Below are 26306 nucleotides of genomic sequence, written 5' to 3'. Positions count from 1 at the left end.
TCCGTGAGAATCAAGATTTTCTGCTCTTTGAATGTTGCTTAAATCTTTACCTCAATCAGTCATACAGTCAGTCGTACAGCTATATAACCCACCATACATTCAAGGTATGTATTCAGATTAGTCTACAAAAACAATGCTATTCACTGCAATCAAATAGATCTAAAGAAAACATGACCAAGTCATATATTGCCCATATTCCACTTAATTCCAACATTTCATTGTCAGGAATAAGTAGTATTTACATCATTTTTGGTATGGTACACATCTTTCCTCTTCTGCACAAAAACGAAGCATACCTGTACAGCACGGCAAGCTTACTCCACACTCAAAAGAAGAAACACATCCCTAACATAGCAGCTACAAACCAACAACAACATCTAGCATTACTGGAAACATCAACAAAAGCATAGATTTCATAACATAAACAGCCAAAAATGAGAACATCTTCTTGATGAGTGGCACAAGCATGGCAAAACATTTTCATGTACATTCATATGATTGTATCGCTTATGTAAATAACTTACAATTTTGTTGGAATATAAAATCTTCTAAAGTGGTCCCAATTACACCACGTTTCTAAATACACAACTTCTTTACAAAAAAGCTCGCAAAGGAGAAAATGGCAGTGTAGAAAACTTTGTAACAAGAAAGAGTTTCGGCTTTTAAATATATCAAGGTACCAGCACAAGAAAACAAAGACGGTCGATGATGTTTATACACATAGAACGACAAGCTTTTAAAGGCAGCAAATATTCCGTTTCAGACAGCATGTTTCGAAGACATCTCCTTTTGTAAGATATTTCCAAATACACTGTCTTCCTAAATCGCAAATGGTCTGGTCCAAAAAGGGTCTTGGTTCCCAATAAGGGCATGAGGGCCCTAAGCTCCCTCCCCTATACCACCATGGGTTTCTGACTTCTGTTTCCCACGGTCTAGTGATGTATGCTACCAGGTGTGGAAATAAAACATTTGGGCCCAAAATGGTTGAAAATCCTCCCTCGTCTCTGGCTGTTTGTTTCATACAAGGAAACATGTTCCAAATGAGAGATGTTAATCAATCGGCTTTTGGTTCACATAAAAATGTATCAAACTAAAGCTCTTCCTGTTTGATGTAAAATTTGTAGAAAAAAACTTGAAGACTGGAGTAAATTTAGCTAAGGGACAAACAGATGTTTACAGGGGGTGTTCGCACGAAATCCTAAAGTCCCATGAAACTATGATTCAGTTTCAAATAATCCTCATATCCATATGTCTCATAACCAAACGATTTAGTTTGCAAGAAATTTGCCAACAAAAACCTTTGAAATCCACGACTTGAAACTGATGATTCAGAAAATTACTGATGACGTCCTTATCAAATTCTCCAAAAATTTCAACAGCATGTCAGCAACGTTGATGATTTCCTTTCACTTTCAGGATTTGCCCGGGGCGTTTGGGGTTTTACGTCATCCTTCCGGTAACCAATAAACATGAAGAATTTGATGCCTTTTCTGTTTCCTTGTGCTGGGTCCATGTATAAGCTACAATGCAGAGGCTTTCTAGAATAATCTAAAACAGAATTCTACACAAACTAGGATAATCTGACAGCTGTCTACAATTACATTTCATGATTGCCAACATCTAATTCTGCTCAGGCTTTAAAACACGACAGCAGCATAACATATTGTTTGGTGATAAGAACAGATTTGTACATTATGATACAATGAGCATTGAATTGATGAGTTCTAACACATGACTTGAGAACATTGGCATGACGCTTTGTGTGTGGTTCAACTTCAACAGGGACTGACTACTGTAATCTGCAATGCACAGCTGTCCTTATCTCGCCAAGATAAGCTTAGCCATTGGTCATGAAGTTGTAATTCCGTGGACATAACACCGGCACCTCGTGTGATGATAACAAATGATGCGCTTCCTGTAATGATTTCAAAATATCCAAACATCTTTAAATTTGTGTTCTCAAACTACTGCAATAAACAATATTCTTTTCCTTTTTCCAAATCGCATCAGTTTACAATGTTGAGGTCAACACGACACAATTTCTGATGCCAATGTCAAGCAACTTGATTAAATTCTACGCTATCATTCATAAAATCTAATTTGCATGGCTTAAGGCTTAAACAAAGGAGGGTTTATGATAATGGTATATGTATTACAACATTTTGACCTTGCAAGTATTTTGTGACAAGGCTAAAGTTGTCTTTTAAACCAGCAGTATTTTCCGGTACGCCAGGAGTATGTATTGCACAAATTCTCTTCTTAATGCAAATGTAGGTATCTACAAAGTGTATATGTAGTTAAAAACATCATTGTCTTCTCTCTTTACAACATGATGCAAAATGCAGAAGATTTAAAAGATGTACAAATTGAAAGCATCAGTGATTTCCTCACCAAGTGCAGTTATGATTGCGAAACGATTGATAAAATCTAGGATACTATTTACAGGTAAAAAGTGATATAGATTATCTGTGGTTCTCCACCTATTTACATCAATATACAGAAGGTACTGTAAAATGGGAAAACTTGGCAACTGCTTTATTTTGGTAAATACGGCAGTTTTCTTCAATCTATTTCGCTAACATTCATCTTGGCCAATACAATTATGTTATGGACAATAGTTTTACTAAAAAAAGCTTTACTAGAACAAAGCTTGTCAGTTTGCTTTTTCCTTAAAATAATGTGATCCAGTATTGCCAACTTTCACAGCATTTTACAGTATTTCACTTGTCATATGATGAAATTGTGATCAAAGCTGCAATTCTCCTCAGCTGTGCTCCACACTGTTCACATAAGTGAGTTCCTATACATAGAAGTGGTCTAATATTCCTTATTTGGGATGACATTGATAGATCCGAAAACTGTTAAGATTGGCATCCAATGATTATGGAGAAGTCATCATCCTTTGGGGTTGCCTAGCAACCATCAGGTTACCCATGATGCCTATCAACCATAACAACTAGAGATACTGCTGCTAAAATCAATGCCCCCCTCCCACCTTCCAAGCCAACTACTTCAATGTGTTCCAGGCATGTTTTGTGTTAATGCCAGTGTACTTGATATTGGTCAATGTCACCTTTTAAACCAGAGGATCACAAAATGAAGTCACTGTTTCACTGAACTGAACCCTAAATTGAGACATTGGCTTTTCTTTGCTTGTCTTGGCAGCAGACGTAAACAAAGGAGTCTTGTGGGTCTTGATTAGGTCCAGATGTATCCTGGGCATTCTGAGGTGGGGATATACTCCTTCCAGAATCACCCCAGGAACTGTGTCTTGCTGAAAGGTGGCTGGGGCCATACACCTCTAGGGGTGTTTACTTTATCATTTAATATTTGAGCGGAAGTTGCACCGAAGGTCATCCTAAGGTCACAAAAGATGGCGTAACCAAATGTTCGTCCTGGGCCAAGGTGACCTCTACTGCAGGGAGTGCCGACCTTGCGCCCAAACTGTCCCATCAGATTGTTACATATGGCGCACAAACACGCCGTGTTGGGGAAGGGTGACCAAGTTTCGTCTCCGTAAATGTTTCTCCATGAGCGCAGCATGGAAGGAGAAAGTACAAAAGGTTGTGGTAGCAAAGGGTCAGTGTGTACAGCGGTAAAGCGACAGCATGCATCCTCTTGGTACTGGGTGCAAACACATCACCTGTTGAATCACTTCCATATAGGAATTGGGCCACTTTTTGCTCAGCTGCACAGCAGCAGGGCAGGGGGAGGGGGGTGGTATGCTTCCTGTGGAGGCCACAGAACAGGTCATAGATCATCCTTTCCACTGATCACCTCCTCCATGTTACACATGTTCCTTCCTGTCCTCGTGGCATATTCTGCCAGCTTCTTGAATTCCTTGAAGCGAGGTGCACAGCCCAGCCGCGCCTTCCCAAAGTGAATGCTTCCCGTGATTAGGAACTGTCCCTCCCCTCGCTGCACTCCGCACTTCAGCGGCGTCCGCACCAGCCCGTGGTGGTGCCCGTGGCTGTTGGCCGCGAAGATGGTCTCCTTCTGACGCAGCACCTGGCTCGCCGAGAGCTCCAGCGTGGATTCCTTGGTGTCCGCGTTGTTTGTCACCGACTTGATCCGCGCTTTCACAACTAGAAGATAAAAGGAGAGGATAACCGTTAGGTCAACTCTGTGTAAACATAGACACAGACTTCATCAAGTGTGAACAGTCGTAAATAATTGAGATGGTACAAAAAGGTCTACTGAAGCATAGAAGAACAACCATGTGTGATGTGTCACTTTCAGTCTGGCATGCGAGTGAGAGATATACAATGACAAGTTTCAGGGGTGGTAACACTGGAAAAGATCCATTAGTGCCAGGTGGGCTTGTAGGTGAGAAGCCGTCCAACATGGAGAACAAGTAACCAGACACTGATACCACTGTTTGATGTTGCTGGAAAAATGTCAAAAATCCTGTGCCTAGGACAGGTGGTCCTTGGTCTGGGACACAATGAGAATACACCTGTGAATTGTCTCAAGAACAGAAAAGCCTGTAAAACAATGAAAAGTCTACCACATATTTGACTTGTGGTGACTGCAAATTGACAAATATCTCTACTGTTATATAAATCAAAGAGGGCCTGCATGCCCCTTTTACGTAGAGTGTAATCGGCCGTTTTAATTTTACGTAGAGCGTTGCCGACCACTCCATAATTTAGTGTAGAGCGTAGGAGGGGCTTTCTGAATTTAGCGTAGAGCGTAGGGAGGCTTTCTGAATTTAGCGTATTACGTAGCCGGCCCTCCGAATTTAGTGTAGAGCGTTGTCGGGACCCCCCCATGCAGGCCCTCACCAAAGTGTTCTTCTGTGTAGAGGTGAACACTGTGTATGTAAGAGATGGGAGACAGGAAGACAATGGATGAAGACATGCCACTAGGATAGACAGGCACAGATTGGGAAAGGATTGTCATGCTCAGTTTGACATCCGACAAGAGCTCCCAAGTACCAGACGGGAGACACACACAGGCAGCTGTACACAAAGAGGGAAGAAAAAAGGCTGAATTGTTTACAACATAACCTCTATACTTCCAAGCAAGTGACAACCCCATTATTCAAGCCCAAGTTGAAAACGTCTAACGGAAATTAAGCCATCAACTGAAATGGTACAGCTGTTCTCTAATTAATCGAGTCTATCATCCTTGAGACCCACTCCCCAGACTAAGTCCCCGTTGCTAGCAGATCCAAGACAGTCTTGAGTCTCAAGGTCACAAGGTCAAGTGCACACAGAATGCCCTGGCATAACAGAGACCTCAAGTTCTGGCAGCTGAAGTCAGTCCTTGTTATGTTCACTTTGGTTTCTTCTTGTGGCCTTATCTGTCCCACATGAGACAATGTAAGGGCGCAGACTTGGGCCAAGTCTGGAATGTTAAGACGGAATCACAGGAAGGAATCTGCAAGGTGGGATTTCTGTTTCCTGTAAGTAAGTGGCATTGTGGGATATCTTCATCAAGGGATGTATTCCCATGATGCAACACATGAGGAAAAGGATGGGCCAATCAGACAAGGACAAAAATTGGTCGATGAGAGGCATCTACCAAAGTGTTTTTTTTTTACATATCACAAAGTACATGTAAATAGAACCTTTGGTAAGACACTGTTAATATTACATTGTAGAAGTATGGTTCAAGAATTTAAGGCCCCTTAAGGATTAAGGGCGAAAAGTGTATAGAAGCATAAATAATCCATTTGTTACTATCAACAAACTTTTAAAGCATGAGTTGACTGGTTCCCAACCAGTTACAAACTGTTATAAGGTGACTCAAATACATATTATCATACAAAAAAGTAAATCTATATGCAGCAAAGATACAAAGGAACATACACTAGAACCACATTACCCATAAAAAAGGTCATGAACTGTAAAAAAATTGTTTACAGGATTCATATGCACTGATTTCACATATACTTCACAATAGAAATCAATTACTGATGGTAAAGCCTTGTCATCCCACAGACAAAGAGAATAATTGAACAGGGCCTTTTCATCATATTTCCATACAAATTGGCAAATAAGGGTCCCATCTAATTTCAAGGGATGCAAATCAGGTGTATTGAACCCCTCACCAGGGGTCGCTAAACCCCTACTGTTTGTTTGATCAATGTTTTAATCGCTTGTAATGAACCCAGAAATTATGAAAATACAAGGCACTGTAAAGAAAATGATTGTCTATCTGTGCAAATTCTGTTCGTTGAGTGCATTTGATAGTAAGCGACAAATTTGAACTATCACTATCAAGCTGCGTCCAATCACGCTTAGCACATGCACAAGGCTACATTTTTGCCTTGTAACTGTTATTGCAGCTGATACTATATGATAGCTATGATAGCACAGAAGAAAAACAGGTTGCCACAAGGTTGCCATCTGAATGACAACCATGAAAATTGCATGTTGATTGTTTTGATTGGGGGATCTTATATGTAAGATTTCTTATCTTTCTGGGATGGTTTGATAGACAGGACTTATGTTTCTCCACAAAATGTGGGAGGGGGGCATCCAGATGGGAATAACATTAACACTTTTCAGCTTTATGATGTGTTGAAAGTTTCTCCGCCTTAAAGTCATTAGTTATCCTTGTTCCCCATCCCACATATTTTTAAAGGAGATTCTAAAATATCATATTTTGTTGCACTGCTGTTGACCTAATATGGTACAGCCAAAACTTGAAGAACATCGATCAAGTACACATTTTCTAGAAATCGCTGATTAGTAAACTTGAAAGCTGCCTTTTCAGACAAGGAAGTTCCTGGCCTATATCCTCATTTCCTATCCGGGATCAAGCAAATGTACCCAAGGATAAACAGGGCCTGCTTTTCTGTGTTATTCTTGACCAGGTCTTACCCCAGGGGTCTCTGAATCTTATCCCCATCTCAGCGTCCAACCCCCAGTCTATCCGTGAGTAGAATTAACCTGGCTTAGGCCTGCCAGTGGGTTATGTGCAGTAATTGGGTACCATCCTGCTGCGCATTGCTGCGGCTCAGGAAGAAGGCTCAAAAGTCGTCCCAGTGGTTTCAATTTGGGCCCGGCAGGAATGCTTCTCTCGGGCTAATAACACTATGGAGGTGGAGGCGCCAAAAGAAGATGTCTTGGGGAGCTGTGGAGGTATGCAACACCTCCACCAGGGTCAATAGCCAAGATTTGCTTGCTGGGATTCCAGCCAGTTTCTGCTTCGTTCAGGATTACTCCACATCTGCTTCGTGATTACGACTCTTCTGATCGTTAAGACCCTTACTGTTTTCGAGATAGATATTAAAGTAACGATTAATAATCCCCCACATACTGCAGGACTGGTACTGGGGATAAGGCTTGTGTTTCACATGTGATTTATCTGACTGAGATCATAATTAGAAGCAATTGATGGAATGGCGAAGGAATGGAGTCCAGAAAAGTCTAGCTCTATGAAAATACTGAAGCTACTGAAAATTAAGCAATTTTGGGAATTGATAAAAAATTTTACCATATGATCTTTTGGCTCTTGCAATGTACAAAATGAAAAATGGTTTCTTCTTCTTCTTTCGGTTGAGGCAGTTGCCTTCATCGTGTTGAAGATTTTGCTACCTTTCTACTACTGGAAGTCTACTAAGGGTTAATCGTGCACACAACGTCGTAAATGTAACTGATACGTTTGGTATGAAAGTGACCTGTTTCTCCATACAGGTGCTGCGCACTCCTGGCAAATCCCCTCATCACCTTTGTTTACCAGTTTGCAGAGGCTAGCTGTGCAGGGTAATCTTCCCAGAACACGGGTCTGCTTCTCATTTTCTTCCTGAAAATTAGTTGTAATGAGGCCGGCCAGCCTTGTAAACACAGGGAGTCTGCTGGAGGTGCCTAGCCTTGCTCACCCGGTATGCCAACTATGCAGACTTTGTTTCTAAGATGAAATAGAGTGTCTCTCCAACAACTCCAGGGTTGCCTGACTCCCCTGAACCAGTGACCTACATGTACCTAATTAAAGGAGGTGGGAGGTTTGAGACTGGTGGTTGATATGGATTTATACTGCATTTGAGTCTTTGGGGAGGGTCAGGGTCTTGTCAATGAAATCAATAAAAGATGACAGTAACTTTTCTTTTGTACCAACACCATATACCAAATCTCAAAATGTGACTGAAAGGTCTATTATTGGCAAATTACCAGGGATCAAACAACTGACGAACAGTGTACATTTATTTTTCTACTTGTCTTTGTATTTCTTGAGGAAAAGTCCTCATCCTTGTTTTACAGAAACACAGTCTTCAATCAGTCTAACCAAATAACTGTTCTGTGTAATTTAGCAAAAGTCCTAAGTCTACTTGAATCTATATTTTCGTACCAGTATAATCGTTGCCATCACAACTGTATCTTTCTTTCCATTTTTCACATATTTGTGGCATGGGCTTCTGTTTGATCAAATCTCAAACAATGGATAAGTGTTCAAAAAAGCTTGAAAATTGTATATGAAATCACTCAGCCACCAGGCATTGAATCTACTACAAGCAGCCTTGATTTATGTTAATCCAAATCCCCCCTGTAATATGTTGGCAATCTTGACAAAAATTGGGTTCACCTTTGAGCGATACTGTGGGTGGTCGACAGGGCCAATAATTACAATTTCTAAATTGAATCAGCGTACTCCTTCTCATTTGTCCTCCTTGAAAATACGGCCTAGATCCTGCTGTTTCTATGGAAACCCAACATTGGGGAAAGAAAAAAAATTCAGAGAAGCCTTGCTCAAGTTTGTGCACTGATCTGTAGTCCACCATTTTGGACGGTGTAATCCTTTTAACCAAAATACAAAATGACCCCAAGCATTAAGTGCGGTCATCAAAGGTCACCCCAAATGGTTATTTTTCTGAAAAGCCATCCGGCCGATTCATTGGGTTCCCTCAAAAGACCTGCACACAAGCAGTACCACAGCATGCAGTGGCCATACATGCGCGGTCTACCATCTTTGGTATAACCGTTTCCTTTTGTAGTCGTCACACGGCTTTCAAAACATCCTTTGTCCTTGAAACTTATTTTATCAGCAACAGCGATGTTACCTCACCAAAATAAAACTCATCGAAAAAAAAAATTCAACACAATTTTTAAAGTTAGCAGCTAATGCCAACCATCAAACTATCATGGATGTACACGAAAAATATTTATGATGCTGAGGTCACACCAATTTACCAATTTAATTTCTTGGTTAACAGATTTTTATTTTACCCCAAAAAAAATTTTAGAAAAAAAATTTCATGATTTTTTTTCTGAAATACATATTTTTTTTTCAAATTAAATTGGTGTGGCCTAATTAGCAATATTGCATTACTACTGTCCCAACGTCTGCAGTTTAACATATTTATTGTTTTGGTGGCTACTTCCAGAGGTGTGTGCAACTTTCCCACGCACTCTATTCCCAGGTGGGACCAGTAATGTCCACTCTACCTGTGGTGATGGGCTGGGACCTGTGGGACTTCCCTCCAATTCAATCAATTCCAGCATGGAAAATGCTCCATCACAGACGGCAATAATCCCAAATTGCCATGACCTCCCATGAAAATGGCCACATTTTGTGAACCCATCAGAAATCCATGTCAAACTTGGTCAACGATACCATGACATGATGCCTGAACTGTAGACAGGTAGCTTCTTCTTAGCACTGTGACTGTGCAGTTGTGCAAATTAAACTACATTTCAAACATACAGAGTACCAGGGCTGTCTCCAGCTTTAGATATTTTTCTGTCTCACTTATTGTTTGCGAGCCCATGTTGTTAAATTTTGCTGTAAAATCTGTAATTTTACGTTAACAAAAATATATTTTCATCAATTTCATGTCAGGAACTTCAGACTTTGGGACAGATCCCATTTCCATCTCATAACATCCTGGAGGCAGCCCGGCAGTGTACATATTTGTTTAACTTCGAATAAATTACAAGCACTTCTCTACGATTTTATGAACAATTTTCGAATATATATTCTACATTTCATACTCAAAGCACCATATCATTAACACCTATATGGGTTTCTGTCACAAGATAACGTTGCTACATCTCTACGCATTAACAAGACTCAAGAGACTTGCCATTGTCCATTTGACTCCTATCTATCCTTTGTTACATGTCTAGGTTTAAGACTGAACTCTCCTGTGTGCTTCCAGCACCTGCAAGGTAATGGATGTTTTCTCAGTAAGTTGGTGACACTCCTTCTGAAAGAGGAGGCAACCATTAACAAACTTCAAAGCACTCCATCAAACTCTCATGGACACTTGTTTACGCCTTATTTCTAAAGGCTCCCTGAATGCACGCTAATGATTATCAATTGGTGGGCATCTCATATCACGCGGAGTCGGCACTTTATTACGAGCTTGGTTACCTAGCAATATTCTTTGGATGGGAAAATGGCGTTTGCCATAAATTATGATGGTGCAAAATTGAAATCTTCAAAAGAAAGGGGAGGAGATTTTGTCAAGAGAGGCCTGTCCACATCTGCCAAGAGGACTGCGTTGCATTCAGTGTTGGTCAAAAGATTTAGTAGACTTTGTTTGCTGACTCAGTACATTTGGGTTAATCTAGTTCTTTGGATTTCAACATATATTTAGCCTTTAGAAATAACACTAAAATACCCTGATGCAATTAGATTTAAAAACTAAAATTCTGAGACAAGTGTTTTACTTTTATTGAAAATTTTCTAAACTTGTGCAGCTTTTTCCAAGCCGTATAGGTTGCAAGACATACTTTTGATACTGCAATAAGTGAGGTTGGCCTCTAAGTTTTTCATTGTACGAATAATATAGGACTTCATTATTACTGCATACTGACACATCCTCTAAAACCCTTTGCATAAAGGTCCAGTCATTGTTTTCAAAACCAGCAAATAAGGTGTTAAAGTTAAACAGATTTGAAAGTATCTTTGTGAATACCTCAGACTCCAGGTGTCACCTTCAATTTTTGGATGGATTAGACTTTGGGACCTTTCCTTATAGCAACAATTCTAATCAACCAGTAACAGTATGACACCAACATTTGTGATGTCCATAGTTCTAAACACACACAGTGCACATTGTTTCGAGTGCTTGCATGCCACCACGGGTCAAGAAAGAAAGGGTATTACATTTCTTACCCTTCCTCCACTAACTCTAACATCTGGTCTAACATACTGATGAGGTATTGGAGTGGCAACTGTACCTCTGTACATACAAATAGCCTGAGGTGTGGTGTAAGAATATGTCTGTAGCATCAAGAGATCCTTGAACTCTTTTCAAAAAGGCGACTGTATTTATGAAAATGTTGCCATGCACGTACCAACACATGGCTCCTATACCCTCTTTATTAAACACATTTGGCAACTCTCTGGACTCGGTGACATCTGTCCACTTGTGCTGGACCAAACAAAACACAAGAAGGAAAATGGTGCTTTGGTCAAAGTGGCCCTTCCTACAACACCTGGCACTAAAGCCCCTCTTCTGAATGACCAGGCTACTGAACTCTGCGCAAGAGTGCTCGACTGTGTCCCTTTTTGGGGGGGACAAAGGCAGAGGAAAATCAATTGTTGCTCCTCCAATGAGGACGGACGGGCAATATGGCAGGGAAGCAGGCGGGCACCATTCCCACGTTTGGGACACCCTCCCCTCTCCCTCGTGCTAGCATCTGTGCATCTGTCTGGGGGACTGACGCTTGCGCTTGAGGACAAAAAAAGTAGGCATGGCAAATCCATTCCCCTGTTAGCAGGGCGGAATAGCGGGGTGATCGACTCCAGAAAAAAGGTCTGAATCCCGTCAATGTTTATTAATCGTCAGTTTGGCACAAAGACCGCGGTGGGATCTGACAACCGAGACCAGAATTACTTCTTTGTGGTGGGTAAACAGCTATTGCTGGTCATTGTGCAATAAAGAAGGTCCCGCTGATGTATTTTGCCCAGCTGCCAGGACAATTCCATATTGGAGTACAATGGAGTTCACCAGGGTTCCAACATTAAGGGTTACCCAAAATGGAAACAAGCTATTCATTTCAGAGGGTTGTCTTAAAATGGTTATTGCATTTGTTACTACATTAAGTTATTACAACAGTGGCCTGTATTGTGTCAACATTCCAACAAAATGGTGGAATACAACATTTCACAGTGGTGCAATTTTTACAAGTCAAAAAAAGGGTATTCTGAGGACTATTCAAAACAACTGAAATATTTTTCCTCTCATTTTTACATTGTCAACATGAAACTTTCCAAACTCTCATTCTTTGTTAGGCAGTGGCAATAGAATTTCGATTAACACTGATGTATATGTATAAATGTAATATTTCCCTAAAAATACGCTGTCAACTGTTCGTCAATTGTTTTCTTGGCTTGTTTAAGTATGCGTCTTAAGAGGTCTTATATAATCTTATAAAAGAGTATACTGTTAACTTGACAGATGGCAACCTGTGGGGATCTTTGCGAAAAAAGAAAACCTTAGAAACGGACGGTGGGAAAACTGAATATGAAACTCTTTTCCATCCCCAGACCTAGCATTAACTTGGGAGGAGGTAAAACGGACGATAAATTGGTAATGGCAGTGTGTCCGCTCGCGTTATAAACGACCTTTCCTCCGCAAAGTGGACCATTCCGTATGGGCAGGCAATTGTGAATTTCCATGGTGCTTTGAAATTTCTGAGGGAAAAAGTTGAGAACCTGGTATTTGGTGTGGGACAATCGCGGTAAAGAGTATAATCAACCTAACAGTAATGGCGTGTGCGAAATGGCCTTGAAATTACTTGTTCTGGAGTGGAGGAAGTGTAACTGTGCAAGACAGACTTGAGACAACTATCTTTGACCAAGAAATATGTCAAAGAAGGGATAGTTTGAAGTGTGAAAAAAAAGTGACTCTGAACAAACTTGGAAACAGGAGGTTGTATACTAGGCAATCTGTTATCTGGGCATCCTGTTACCAAAAAGAAATACTTCGTACCCTGTTTACAAGGATGAAACGATAGTTGCACCGTAATAACTTCAGACAATGGGAATTTTGCACACTCTCCAGGGAAAAGGCATTATCTCATCAGCCATACAAGTCTGGTCTCTTCTGGGATTTTGAGATGGGCTTATTTCTAGAAAGAGCTCCATTATACAGAGACAGCCTGCTGGGAATTTGATTTGTAGTGGATACTTGGCGCTAATGCTGCCCAAACTGGCTATTTGCCGCAGAGTGTGAGGGGTATTACTTCTAATCGCTGACCCCAGGGCCGTAGCGATGGCAATCAGTTGCCATGACATGACAATTCTAATATAATTTGGGAAAATGAAATGTTATCGGTGATCGCTGAAGTGGGAAACGGCGTACGGAGGACCCATGCCAATTTGACGCCCCATCATGCATTGTTTTGAATTTCTGAAACAGATCCAGAAATCATACCTCTTTTTGAATAAAATACCTTCAGCAATACGTCCTAAGTTACATTTGTCTAGTAATATATTATTCTGACATTAGACTTATAAGATACAAGACTCACTTATTTGGTGGATTTGAGAAAAGGGTATGAAAGAAGAGGTAAGGACATTCACAAGAAGTGTGTAAAAATGTATGGACATGAAACAATGATTGACAGTTGGACAGCAGAAAAGTGTGTGGGTTTTTACAACATGTAAAATTAATATAAATTTGGTGGAGAAACTTACCGAAGTCACTGCTGCAGAACGCTGTTAACAGCTCTGTGTCATTGCAAGGTCGGCACTCTGAAAAGACAAAAACAACAAAACTTTCTGATTAATTTTGATACTATACAGGGGTTCATCTAAATCTCTTGTTTTAGCCCAGCACCCCCTTGTCAAATTCAGATTTAAGCTTAATATCCAGCATACAGCCTTCCCTCAGCGATCAATTCATCCACATAGAATTCGCTCCCTCGCATGTGTGTGCTACCACTTGTTTAAATTTTCCAGAAAAACTCCTGTTATAATATATTCTACTTGGCATCCACCTATTAGATCTAATCCTTTATTGTTCATATAGTTTCTTGTACATAAAATAGAACGTGCCCTTTACCCTTTTGTTGATATTTGTCCTTAGTACATAAATGTAATACTAGTTATGTATCAACAAATTCTAGACACTACTGACTGTCTATGACTCTATAGTATTTCCTTCCATCTTCCCCTTTCTTTTTATGTTAATGTATTCGGAATTAGATGAATAAAGGCATGGCAATGTCCAGACTTGTAGTATGTCAAATACTCCATTCAGAAAAAACTGCATACCTATATATATGCACAATGAATGGCTAGGAAAGTATGAAGTGTAGACAGACTACTTTGCCATGTACATCATACTTGTAGGCTGCCAGAAAAGGAGGGTGACATCATTCAGAGCTGGTATAACTAATTACCACCATTATGCCGTTCTTTATAACTTATAAAAGATCCTGTCCTGATATACACATTGTTAAGTGTTCAACGCAGCCTTCTAATCCTACAGCAGCAAAACGGTTGCAATGTCTTTTGAGGAGAATGGAGTCTTTGTGGGTTAACACCAAGGTGAGGTGCCCATGCATGAAAGAATGCCTGGCCTGTGGCTATCAGCCAATACCAGCCAGGCCAGCCTAGAGCCAGGTATGGCCGGCCAAGCCGCTCCCTTTGATACCAACTCGACCAGCCATCCACCCCCATTCTCGGGTCATAGGTATTATCGTCCGTGCCAAACAAATTGAGGCGTGTGTCCGGAAGGCTCCGCCACCGCCGTTTCTAACTGTCGCGGTGCGCACCAGCGATCTTTGGACGAGTACTGTTTAATCTAGATTCCCCCGATAACCCACCCTGCGCGCAGGACAATGGTGAAAGCGACCTCCGCTGGAAACCAAACACGAGACCTGCATTCTGAGCTGACAAGAACACTATACGCTTAGTCCTGGCCCCGTATTCACCCCCTGGTTTACACGTTTTTCTATCCCTTTCATGTCCAGAAACGCGATGCAGGGCACACGCCAGTACCCACAATACATGCCGCCTACATGTTATGGATTACACTGCGTAAAAGGGACTTTATACCGCCCTATTTACTGTGGCTATGGACTTTTTTGTACCACATTATCCCCAGTAAGCACTCCAGACTGCCTACCCAATGTTTATCCTAACACACTAGGGCATAAATATCAGGATTCCTAACTCCTGTCCAAAAAAACCTGCTCTTTCCACTGCATTCTTTCAGAACGTTACTGTTTCAAAGGTCCTGTTTTGTCTGTCCTGTATGAATGGTGGTATCCAAAGCAGACAAAAGCACTATTAAGGAGAAACGCTTGAAAGGCAAGAGAATATGTTTTGCAGGCTACAGTGCAGTAGTGGCTTTACATTGGTCGGAATCCACAGCCAGTAAGAAATTAACCTACTTACCTAGGCTAAAAATTCTCATATTATATATATCATTGCCAAAAACTGCAACTTGAAGTCAAGCTCTGAGACTGCATCGTGTCTTCTTTTGCAAAGGTTTGAATTCTGAAAATAATTTGTTTGATAACTTCAAATAGTAGTTTTGAGGTAAATACATCTTCTTCAATTTTTTCCTTAAATCTTTTCAAGTGACTTTCTGTGGACGCTGAAATCTAGCTCCTTCTAGCCTTGGACTAAGTTGGAGTGTCAGTAAGCATCACTTTCTGTGCATCTTTGCCTAAAAGATTATACAACAGGATATCCAATTCCTATTTGCTGTCCTCTATTTGCATTTTTCCGCACATTAACAGCTGAGGACCATTCAATGTGCAAAACTTTTGTCCCTGAAAAGTTCCATACCAACTATGATCAAATTAACACTCCATGGAGCTCGAGATCAACAATATTTTGAAAACTCTTTTAAAACCTGAATAACAAATACTGTACCTCCAACTGCTAGAATCTGTTTTGTTTTCCATCAAATACATAGCATCTATTTAAAGCAATATATGCAAATCAACAGATTGGAAGATCATGATGATGTAGTCTGTGTAATGCAAACACCCCTGTCCCAGCTGTAATGGTGCCTAGAGGCTGGCCAATGTTGGGTACCCCCTATAAGCATGATTCAATCATCTAATAACGATAGAAAGACCATGGAACAACAACAGAAACTGCACTTATGTTTCTTGAGAACAAATCCTGCTTTCTGGAACTTGTGACTCAGCAGACTTCTCTAGTACCGTCCTGTTGGCACTTTTCCAGCTCTTGTGTGACAGCCCACATGACTTTATTTTGCGATTCTGTGCAGGCCACAGTGCAATCCTGGGCAGGGACTGTGACAGGGTGTCAGGGTCATGACATACCAACTATCAATCTTCACACCGCTGTAAAACTGCTAGAAGATGTCTTATTTTCCACTCACAACAGTATTACCATAAACGTTGGATATTCTGTTTCTTAAATAAACTACTACACAGAATGTACCAAGGAGGCGAGGGTGGGTTACTTGCTTATTTGTGGCCATATCACTTGTATGACTACAAGAATCAGTTTCACAAAAGTTGACACCAGTAAAAAACTATAAAGGAAGGAGCAAGCTTCAAGGATAGCTTTTTAGTGGAATACAAAACTTTGTTGTTTGCAACGATCGAATGAGAGACTCCCAACAAGTTCTCTTTCCTCAACAGGATGGGGGTGAACACTTCATCAAGAGGTGACCTCTGACAAAAAGGTACCAGTCAGAGAAGGCTTGAGGTCAGGACACCGGCTCCCTATCCAAGGTCCATCCCCCCATGAGGACCGCTTTACCAGAGTTTGGACCCTTCCTTTGTGAGCATACCAACAAAAAAAGCACAGTGGCAGGAGCAAGACAGACTGCAACAACAGGGTGCTTGTTCCTCGCTAACTCTGATTTATTCATGAGAGGGGAGCGGATTTGTGGATGGCCTGGAGGTAGGGGGGTGACCAGATAATCCGTCTTTCCACCAGGGCAAAAGAGGATCAGAAACGACCCTACGGAAACGACCTTACGTTCCTTCAGTACCCAAAGCAAATATGCGCAGGGCACCTGGTAGGGTATTTAAACATCCCACAACATCTGGTCTTGCTTCTGGTTGTAGAAAGCATACAAATCAAGGATAGCTAGAAATGTTTACAGATTTCTATCAAAATATTGGCAAAACAGTGAAAATTTGGCTGAAAAACGAACAAAGCTTTTGGCTAAAAATTGCAAGGAAAAGTCATGGCTGGCTGCCAGCACAGTCTGATTGATGTACACAACGCCAGACGCCTATCACGCGACTAGCCACTTAAAGGTGCGTCAGAATGTAATTCGCCAGAGGCGGGATAACTGAAGACTTGTGACAACGAGAGGGGTGTCTTCTGAAACAATGGGTATCAGTGATTCTTTACAGAGGACTAGGAGTGAAACATATGCCCAAGTTTTTTCATGTCTTGATGTCAATGGACAAAACATCAAATGTAGTGAAATTCTCCTATCAAAATTCAGAATATTTCCACATTTTATCATACCAGGATATGCCTACATAGGTATTTAGTTTGTGCAATTCAAATCGTATCTCCTTTGGATAAATGTGCTTCATAATTATCTGATTTTTGATGCTATAATGCTCCATATGTGAAAGTCTACTGATAGCGGCACGCAGTGGGGTGTGAAAATAATTCGTGTGCCCCACACACGTATGACGTGCACATGTCTGGGCATGTTTACTTGATGCATGGTTGACTAATGTAGCCTAACAACCACAGTGCATCTGAACATTTATGGCCTTTCATGTGGTTCAAATATAGCTGATATTGAAAGTTCCTGGAAACTAAGTGCTACAGGACCATAGAAACTACTTACCTAAAACTTAAAGAAAAGTTAGAAATTTGGGATTGTTCGCGGTGGCTTTAAGTTTGCGGCAGCGCTATTGTCACATAGATACTGCTACAGTATTGGACAAAAATGTTAGCGGTGGTTTTAAGTTCGCGGTGAAATGGTCTCTGCAAAAACCGTGAACATTTAGGCATTTACAGTATATAAAACCACGACCACCAAGCTAACAAACTATGTAGAAGATTCACTGAACAACAAGCAGTAAAAAAAATGGCAGTGTTTTTGCCTTTCCTAAATTTTCCCACAGATTTCCGTTGACAAAACGCTGCTTATCAAACAGTGCCAGCATTCAATCTGCATTCCCAGATTATGAGCACAAACGTTGACATCCGGAATGGTGAAATATTTCTACATGCATCTGATGCTGAATGTAGTTTACAGAAAAACTGTGCTATCATTCCGTTTTGTTTGTTTTCTCGGCCCCATTGCTTCAAGAATGCTGTTGGTCCAGTTTACATGCAAAAAGCCACCAAACATCTACATTCGCTCTCTTTCCCGAAGGCAATTACCCAGTTTATGGCAAATTGATGACCCAGCAAACAATTGTTGCTCAGAAGATAGGGGTAAACAAAGAAGACGAACTTTAAAAATTTTCCCCATGCTGATGCAATCTACATTATTTCCTATCTTTCTTTGAATACACTATCTGATTCCTCGATCTTAAAACTCTTTTGTATTCCTAACGAATTTTCAAGATGCCTTTGTAAAGAGCAGAAACTAAGAAATGCTGGATCATGCCAGCCTTGCTGACAACACAGGTAAACAACAACAGAGACATACTTTTGTGGAACTTTGGTTCTCTATGGTTCACCAGTTGAAGCACAATACAGGATATTCTACCCTTCTTGCTAATTAGTAATAAGGGCTTCTGTCATCGCCAACAGAGAAAATAGGTGTTGCACAATTAAGTCTGTGTAGTCCATTAAAATCACTCCCACTCAAGCAGATCTTGCACATGCCTCTTATCTTTCTTAGCAAAGAGGTCAAATTTGCTTTTAGATAGAATTGTTCTCCACATGCATGGCTTGTAATTATGTTTGAGAGATGGGATGACACAACAACTTAGAAGTTAGCTGCAGAAGATTTTTTTCTCAAAAGCTTGAATTCATCATGTGCATGAGAAACAAAACTGGTGAATGCGTCTTTTCTCAAAAATAATGATACCAAGGCCACTCGGCTGTGTCTATGTAAACATTGGCTAGGAAGAAGGAGAGAAAATCCATGCAGATGCGCACAATTACACAATTTCTTGCATTTTGAAACATCTCAAAAACACTGAGTACTCAAATGTCACCACTAACAATGGGAGGAGCCTGGGGCGACGTGCGCTCACACGACAAGCCTTAGCTCTGCTGACCTGGAAGCACGACACCACACACACGATGTGTCGCAATCAAAATGCCACCAGCAAAACTGATTGTTGAGAATTTGCGTCCATCCTTACAGGGCATGGTGGTGAGCGTCACAAAGGACCCCGTCTGATGACAAATTTTGTTTAGATAAGAAATGAGTAACTGTCCACACCCTGTAGCAAATGTGCTAATCAGACAAAGTGAGAGATGTGTCTAGTCCAGAAGTGTATGGTTTCACATGGATTCTATCACCTAAGTGACAGCAAACACCTTGTCAGGCATGTCTCCCCATAACTGATACCGAACATCAATCCACCAGCAGGACAAATAACCCATCCCCAACCCTCCTGCTGCTATCAAACCTTCAGAATATTTCTTTTGTGTCCAGAGGGGGAGGGGGGCAAAATGTCCAAAACAGAGAATACAAAAACTTTTTTGTATACAAAATATGGAGGCCTTGAAAACAGCCTTGATGGTACACAATTCTTTTGAAGAAAGTGGTGAATATTTTTGGCTCTCAAGTCTTGTGGTCTTTATTTTGGAGGAAATGTACCCGTTCAGAGCTCACCTTACACAAACCACTGCACGAGCTAGAACTTCACAAGTTGCTCACTTGTGCTTGCTTCTCTTTAACAATTGAAGTTTGATGTAAAAACCCTATCTTCTAGCAGTATTTCAGGGGAAATAGTCTTAATGTTTCTCTTCACATATGGGAAAAGAGGTAGACGCTTTAATGTTCTTTTTCACGTTTGCCTGTGAAAATCACGCTCAATCAGTTTTGTGTGCTTAGCAAATGGTCTCAATTAGCACCGTAAATTGCATGGTAAATTTAAATCAACATTGCATTGAATGAAATTGCATTCTCTTGTTACAACAAGTAGAGCATTGCTTTCATACATCATTTACGGAAAATTGTAGGAACAAAAAAAGGAATGCTGAAAGTTGAATGCTAAAAGCAATTGTCAATGGTTACAAACTGCTATGGACAGGAGTGATTTAAATGGCAGCACGTGGGTGGAGTGTGGGTGTAAAAAGAATCTCTGGGCGTGTACCAAAAATTATTCTCAATAATTCTGTCTACCAAGTAAGAATCCATGAAAAGTTACCTTTAAAGTCGTCTTCCCCAAAATGTCTATGCGTGACCAACTGTAGTTCGTATTTCAACGTCACGACTCTTTTTACCACAGCCTCTGCGCCCGTGAGGTGTGCAGCAGCTTCCACGTAAAGCGCCGTTCTTCCATCTTTTGAACTAAAACATCGTAGTCTTTCAAGATTGTCGGCGGACTCCCCATCTTGGATTATCAGTTTTAGTTTCTCGTCTTCTTCGAGATAAACATTGGCACCGCTAAACGTCCGATCTGCTTGCACGCATCCCTTAAAGTCTCTTCCCGACGTTCCGTGCTCCAGAACAATCCGTAACGCTCCCCGGGGATATTTCCATTCGAGCGTCCCTTCCACACATCGGAAGTACACCTGTTGTACGCTCTTGGATTGCTGCTGTTGCGTCAGACCGCTGCAAGGAAACAAGAAACGTCCACATCATTAGCCAAGCAAAAGTATACATTCTACACGCACTCAATCCGCTAATGCATTTCCGAAGTTTGTTCAACAAAGAATACATTCAGAAAATGGAATACCTATCAACACATGTATATAACTCAGGGGCCGTGGCTATAACAAGGTAGCGGCAAGTTTACTCTCCAGCATTTTTGTAACATGAAAGGTTAGTAACCCTTTCAATTATAAAATCAGAGCCCACTTCATCACATAAATATTTGGATTAGGCAATTTTTGACCTGTTTCAGGTGTCTCTGTTGTTAATTACTGTTACTCTACTATAACAACAAGGACCGCTGTATGAGAGGATTTAATCTCAAACACATTGGACGAGTGAAACACTGGTTGTTCAAACTTCAAAACTTTTGGAAGACCTACATTTCAGCTTGTTGCTGTAAGTTTCGTCCAGCATTTGGAAAATCAATCTTCTATATTGTGGTATTGTGATGTCTATCAAAACAATGATATTTGATACAAGTGGGGCAAGGCAGTCATATCCATTGGTACACAAGGACATCTGAACCCAGAGAACCTTCACTCTCCCCAACTATAGGACTTCAGCCACCTGTGAAACTGACAGCTAAACGCAACCGTGCTGGCGTGGTGGTGGGCAGTCTCAGATGAAATGAAACCAAATGGAGCCCCACAAAAGACAAGCGAGTATCCCCTTTTCTGGGGACATGCATCAATTTTGTGGGGCACAAAACAAACATACATATGTGAGGTCAGGGGAGGCGGTGGAAGGAGATTAGGTGACAGGTCTCAGAAGAAGATAATCTTTGGGAAAGAACGCTGTAGTTTGAACAGGGCTGGGTGGAAACTAACAGATCGAGGATAAGCCATGCTAAACCCAACACAACTCACAACAGTGCAGCGGGCTGTTTAACTTTCTCCCTGCTGCCTAACCCTGTAACCAATAGGGAATGGGGTGCCAAATGGCTACTCCAGTGTGCTAAAGGTTAAAGTAAAAAGAACATACTTTCTAAAATGATACTTTGTGGCAAAAGCACCGTATAGTCCAGGACAGAGCAGTTTGGTTGAGTAAAAGAGTGATGCTTGCTGTCCACTTCAAGAGTTAAATATGTACTCTGTCCCTTGTCTTTGAAAAGGTGTGGCAGGTGCCCAGATTTGTTTATCACACAAACCAAAACTGTGTTACACCACAAGGTCCCAGTATTCATGACTGAACCGACCCTGTTTCTATGAGACTTCCAGAAACAAATGACACACTGCAAAAATACCATTCGACAGTAAAGGGACGGGTGCAAAACGAACACTCTAACTGCATACAAATTAAACCGCGGAACAGTTACAGTAACATATTTTCAAGCAGAGACGCGGGTGCAAAATTTACTTTGCAAGATTTCAAAACAGGTAACCAGGCTGCAACAATATGTAGTAGACTCAGACGGTGTTGAAGGCGGTGTAACATTGACTCTACAACATTCCATTGACAACAAAAACAGATCCATTGTTCTCTGAACCAAAGAAAGGTAGACTAGACGACAGTAGATGCAAAGGTGGGATCTTTATGGCTTCTATAGTCAGCCAACCAGTATAACCACCCTTTACCGACACATGGACTTGGGTACACTGTATTACCGGTACATTGAATGAATTGTCACTCACGCCTAATCAATGTTACATTACAGGTAACTCCCAACTTTTTATCAGAAACTTTCTTCCATTTTCAAGGATTCGAAAAATGATTTGTGAACAGCTGCTCTCTAAAATGTGTTCAAGAGACGATGAGAAAAGTTGACATGACTCAAGTTTATATCAGTTTTCTTTCCCTTTTCCATCTTCTTCCTTTTTTGCAGAACTGTGTCTGCAAAAGCAAAATTTTAGGATACTCCTACCCTGCATTTCTTAGGTCTGGATTAGGTCAAACGCAACAACCAAACGGTATGTCTAACATGGCGGGTATGGGCACCATGCAGTGAAGCGCCAATCCAGTCAAGAACCTTCCCAAATTGAGAGGCCATTGCCTATGCAACTAAAGGATTTAACTTCCTAAGATTACAATAGCACAGATGCAGTTACATCACCATTTAGGTGGAAGCTGTTTTTATCTTTGAAAATATTATTAAGGAGCATTAATCATCAATTGTAAAATGTGGGTTATCAAGAGTCAAAATCATGGGTCAAGTTTCAAATATGCATCCAATTTGTATCTTATCTGTTCACATTTATATGCAGTGAGTAATAAATCTATGGTATGTTGTTACAGCATTGAGTGACTTGTGCCAATACAGAGAAATGGACAATGTTATTTCAAACAAGTTTGATTCTGTTTTCAATTTTTCATTTGTGGTTTCTGCAACTGGTACAAAAACAGGAAACAGACATGTATATATCATATATATATCCTGGACAGCTTCAATTTCTTATTCCACTTCTATCCGTCTACTCTAGGGGTATTTGCCATTGTACGTTTGCTCATAAGTGGGGAATTTCGAACCGACCGGCAGAGATTTTGTTCTATTTATTCTTCACGGGGTTGGGAGGAAATAAAGAGGAAAGAAATGATGTCACCATCCGGGAAATAGCATGAAGCCATCGGCCAACAATGTCGCTCATGTGGTAGTTGGCTGACCAAGCAAAGTAAACCCACTCCGAGACCAAAAACCTTCTAGTTCTGACATGATTTTCCTTGGAATGGTGGAGAGCACACTTTCTTATGGGCCTAGGGGTGTAGTCTTTCAGCACATCCTTGTGTAAGGTCTGGAGACCATGTGTCGTTGGCAGGAAAACGAAGAGGGGGGAAAACAGAATACTCTCCAACTCCAAGCAGAGTTTAGACTACGGCTAATTTTAGACGTCTTTTTAGGCGATTTTCCTCGCCTTTTGTGACCTTTTCTTCGTTTGTACTTTGGCCGACATAAACGTCTTAAACAAGCTGAGTCTAACCTCTGCTTGGACAATAAAAAATAAGGGGAGAGTCTTGCCAAGGAGGGTGGGAGGTGTAAGAAGTGAATCTTGACAGCTGTATTCCTTATGCCGGGTGAAGGGTCAGGCCCTTGCCAGGTCTTCTACAAATGGTAAGCAAATAAGTCCACACGATGAAAGATCTTGAAAGGATAACTTCAGCAGCGCACGTCCACGGGTAAGACTAGACTTCATTTTAGACCGCTCAAAATCTTGCCAGTTTAGAACCGGCTACTTTGGGAAATTGTACCTGTTCTTAGCCACTTAAAGAGACAAGTGGAAACAGAAATGATGTAATGTTGGCAGACAAGGTAATTTCGCTAGAGGAGGTGCGAAAACGTCTTTATTGTCTAGAAGATAACACAGATTCTGGGACTTTTAAAAGAAACCTTGCTAGTGTTCAAACTTCAAACTTCGACTAACACACATTTTCTTGATGATGCAAAGAAGCATAACAAAATTGTCCACAGCACACACCAAAAAAACTTCAGTTGTGATAACTAAGCCTATCTGATAAACAAAAACTTAACGTTTCACTTTTGTATCTCCAATATATATTTGACAATCACATTGTGATATCTTATTTTCAAAAGCTTAGCCTTTCAGATAATTATTCCATAAGGGAAGTAACAAGAGACAAAGTAACAACAAACGACAAAAAGATTGGGACAAAAATGGCCCCTAAATGCCTAATTTGATCTAAGTTGCTTCACTGCCCTAGATTTCTAAAACGTATGTAATCTCGGCGTTTTACTTGTTAGGACTTTCAGCAAATATCTCCAAACAAAAATCACAACACATCGTAGACTGGTTCTAAAATTTGGTAACAGAGACTTCTACAAGTTTGTAAAGAGATCGTTTGAAAGATTCAAGGACTTTGTAAACAGAGTTGTGTCTGAAACTGACGCTTCCCCCAAACCCCGGCGGCCATTTTTAACACAGATTTTCAACAACACTGGTTCCTTTCACAAACACACGGGGCGTAACTCACCACAACTTGTCTAGAAGATCGGTAAAAACTAGGGATTTATCCAAGAAATCGAGAATGACTAACCTTCCGGCCCAGTCGCACTGATCTTCTGAGTATCTGGTTGCCGAAGCTCCCAGCCAGAAAGTCCAGAGTAGCAGGGTAGTCGCCGCCGCTGGCGAGGCAGCCCGCAACGGCCGCATGCTGGAGTCTTCCCCGCCGCCGTCCGGCGCACCTTGGCTCGGTCTGCTAGCACTTCTCGTGAGGAGACGGTTTACATGGTAAACACACCGTGCAGGAATGTTCAACACGGCCGTGCAAGTTCGTCAGAAAGACCGGGAAGGGTGGGAAACAGTCCCCGGGATCAGAAGTACAGACACGGTAGACTTGTTGTCTACGCCCGGAAAAAAACACCCGAGCGTCTTCGGTTGCCGTACCTGCCCCGGTCCGTAACAACAAATCACGTCCGCCCGGTTACACACCGCTGCAAATCTGCCCGTCTCCACGCCACCTTAGAAGCCTCCTCAAAAAAAAAGTCCACACGATCACACAGCTCTGGGAAGGAAAAGTAACTTAGGAGAGGAGGGAACAAAGCGCCACTCGCTGGCGGAACTTGGGCATGGTCCCCCGCACACGTCTCCGACTCCAAACACGGGCTAATTAATTGATTTTCGGTAACAAAAGAGGTGACGTGTGACAGGCGGCTGCGAAGGCGAACCTACCAACACGTGTGGAGCTCGCGTAATGAGATGCCAAACACAAGCCCAGGAACCGTCCAAAATACAGAGGGGTGAGCAGGCTGGAGAGAAGCCAAACTCAACTTTGCAGCACTTTTCTTGGCTATGTTGGCTGGTAGAGTGTATCTAGAGATAAAGCTATGCTACCTTTCTTCGTTCAAAGGTCGTTGATTAAAGCTTAGTGACCCAGCAACGGTACAACATTTCAACCGTCAACACATGCAGTGCGGTCGCTAGATGGCGTGGTAATTACTTGTCCTTCTTCAGACCAAACGACGGCGTCTGCGACAACGTACATTTTCAACTGCCAACGAATTAAAACTTCATCGCTTCTTTGTGCGTTATTTTGCTTGTTTACTTGATTGTTGGACTCCATAAGATATCTTTAAAAATGATTCAATAACAATAACGAAGAAAGTTACAACAACTTCTAACTGACCTGTTGTGTTGTCCTTTTGATCAGAATTTACAACGAAGAAATTCAAGAAAGCTACCTTGACCTTGTTTATCAGGTGTTTACCTTGCGGGAGGATAAGACAAATTAAAATGTTCTCATTTCAATTCAATGAAGAAAAGGTGGAAAGGATTTACTTTAAGGAATCGTTGTCCTTACAAGTAAAATGCAAATTTTCTGTATATGGTTCAGATCGCCGCGTATTGTGTTAATGTCGCATTTGCAGGTTTTTATTTGTATTTATCATCTGAATGCTTGTCTCGACGTCAAAATATATATCTAGCACAATGAAACCTGGTAATGATAAAGAAACCTTTCTTTACTGATAATAATAGCATAGCATCAAAGCCAAAGAGGGTTTCAATCAGGCACAACTAACTTTTTGTCAGTTCCATACAAGACAACAGAACCGGTAGCATCAAAGATGTTCTAACGTATTGGCTTCACACAATAGCATAAGCAGACGAATGAGAAAAACAATTAAATCTATTCTGAAGTCATTGTCATGTATGTCCACGTACCCCATACAGAGTCCCACGTGTGCAACAAACGAGTTCGCAGGTAGGTGCGG

The 26306-nt window shown here is 41.2% G+C and overlaps 1 protein-coding gene across 1 annotated transcript; it reads right to left on the bottom strand.

The window, feature by feature from the left end:
- Nucleotides 1-182: 182 nt before the first annotated feature.
- LOC136439712 (meteorin-like protein) lies at nt 183-25331 on the bottom strand. Its single transcript, XM_066435254.1, has 4 exons — nt 24632-25331; nt 20199-20605; nt 13597-13653; nt 183-4085 (listed from the first exon to the last, which is right to left on the bottom strand). Exons 1-4 carry the CDS (start codon nt 24745-24747, stop codon nt 3751-3753), a joined length of 915 nt encoding a protein of 304 aa, XP_066291351.1. The 5' UTR covers nt 24748-25331; the 3' UTR covers nt 183-3750.
- Between the last annotated feature and the right edge of the window lie 975 nt (nt 25332-26306).

Source organism: Branchiostoma lanceolatum, chromosome 8 (assembly GCF_035083965.1).
Source record: "Branchiostoma lanceolatum isolate klBraLanc5 chromosome 8, klBraLanc5.hap2, whole genome shotgun sequence".
Classification (NCBI taxonomy): domain Eukaryota; kingdom Metazoa; phylum Chordata; class Leptocardii; order Amphioxiformes; family Branchiostomatidae; genus Branchiostoma; species Branchiostoma lanceolatum.
Note: the sequence above shows the minus strand (reverse complement) of the source record. Positions and strands in the feature narration are given on the sequence as shown.

Bases quoted from the DNA above. Each gene is read 5' to 3' on its own strand.
- LOC136439712 (XM_066435254.1), bottom strand. From the start codon at position 24,747: ATGCGGCCGTTGCGGGCTGCCTCGCCAGCGGCGGCGACTACCCTGCTA. The intron at 13,654-20,198 runs GTAACTTTTCAT...TTGTCTTTTCAG, and splicing joins TGGGGAAGACGACTTTAAAG to AGTGCCGACCTTGCAATGAC. The intron at 4,086-13,596 runs GTAAGTTTCTCC...TTTATCTTCTAG, and splicing joins GTTCTGCAGCAGTGACTTCG to TTGTGAAAGCGCGGATCAAG.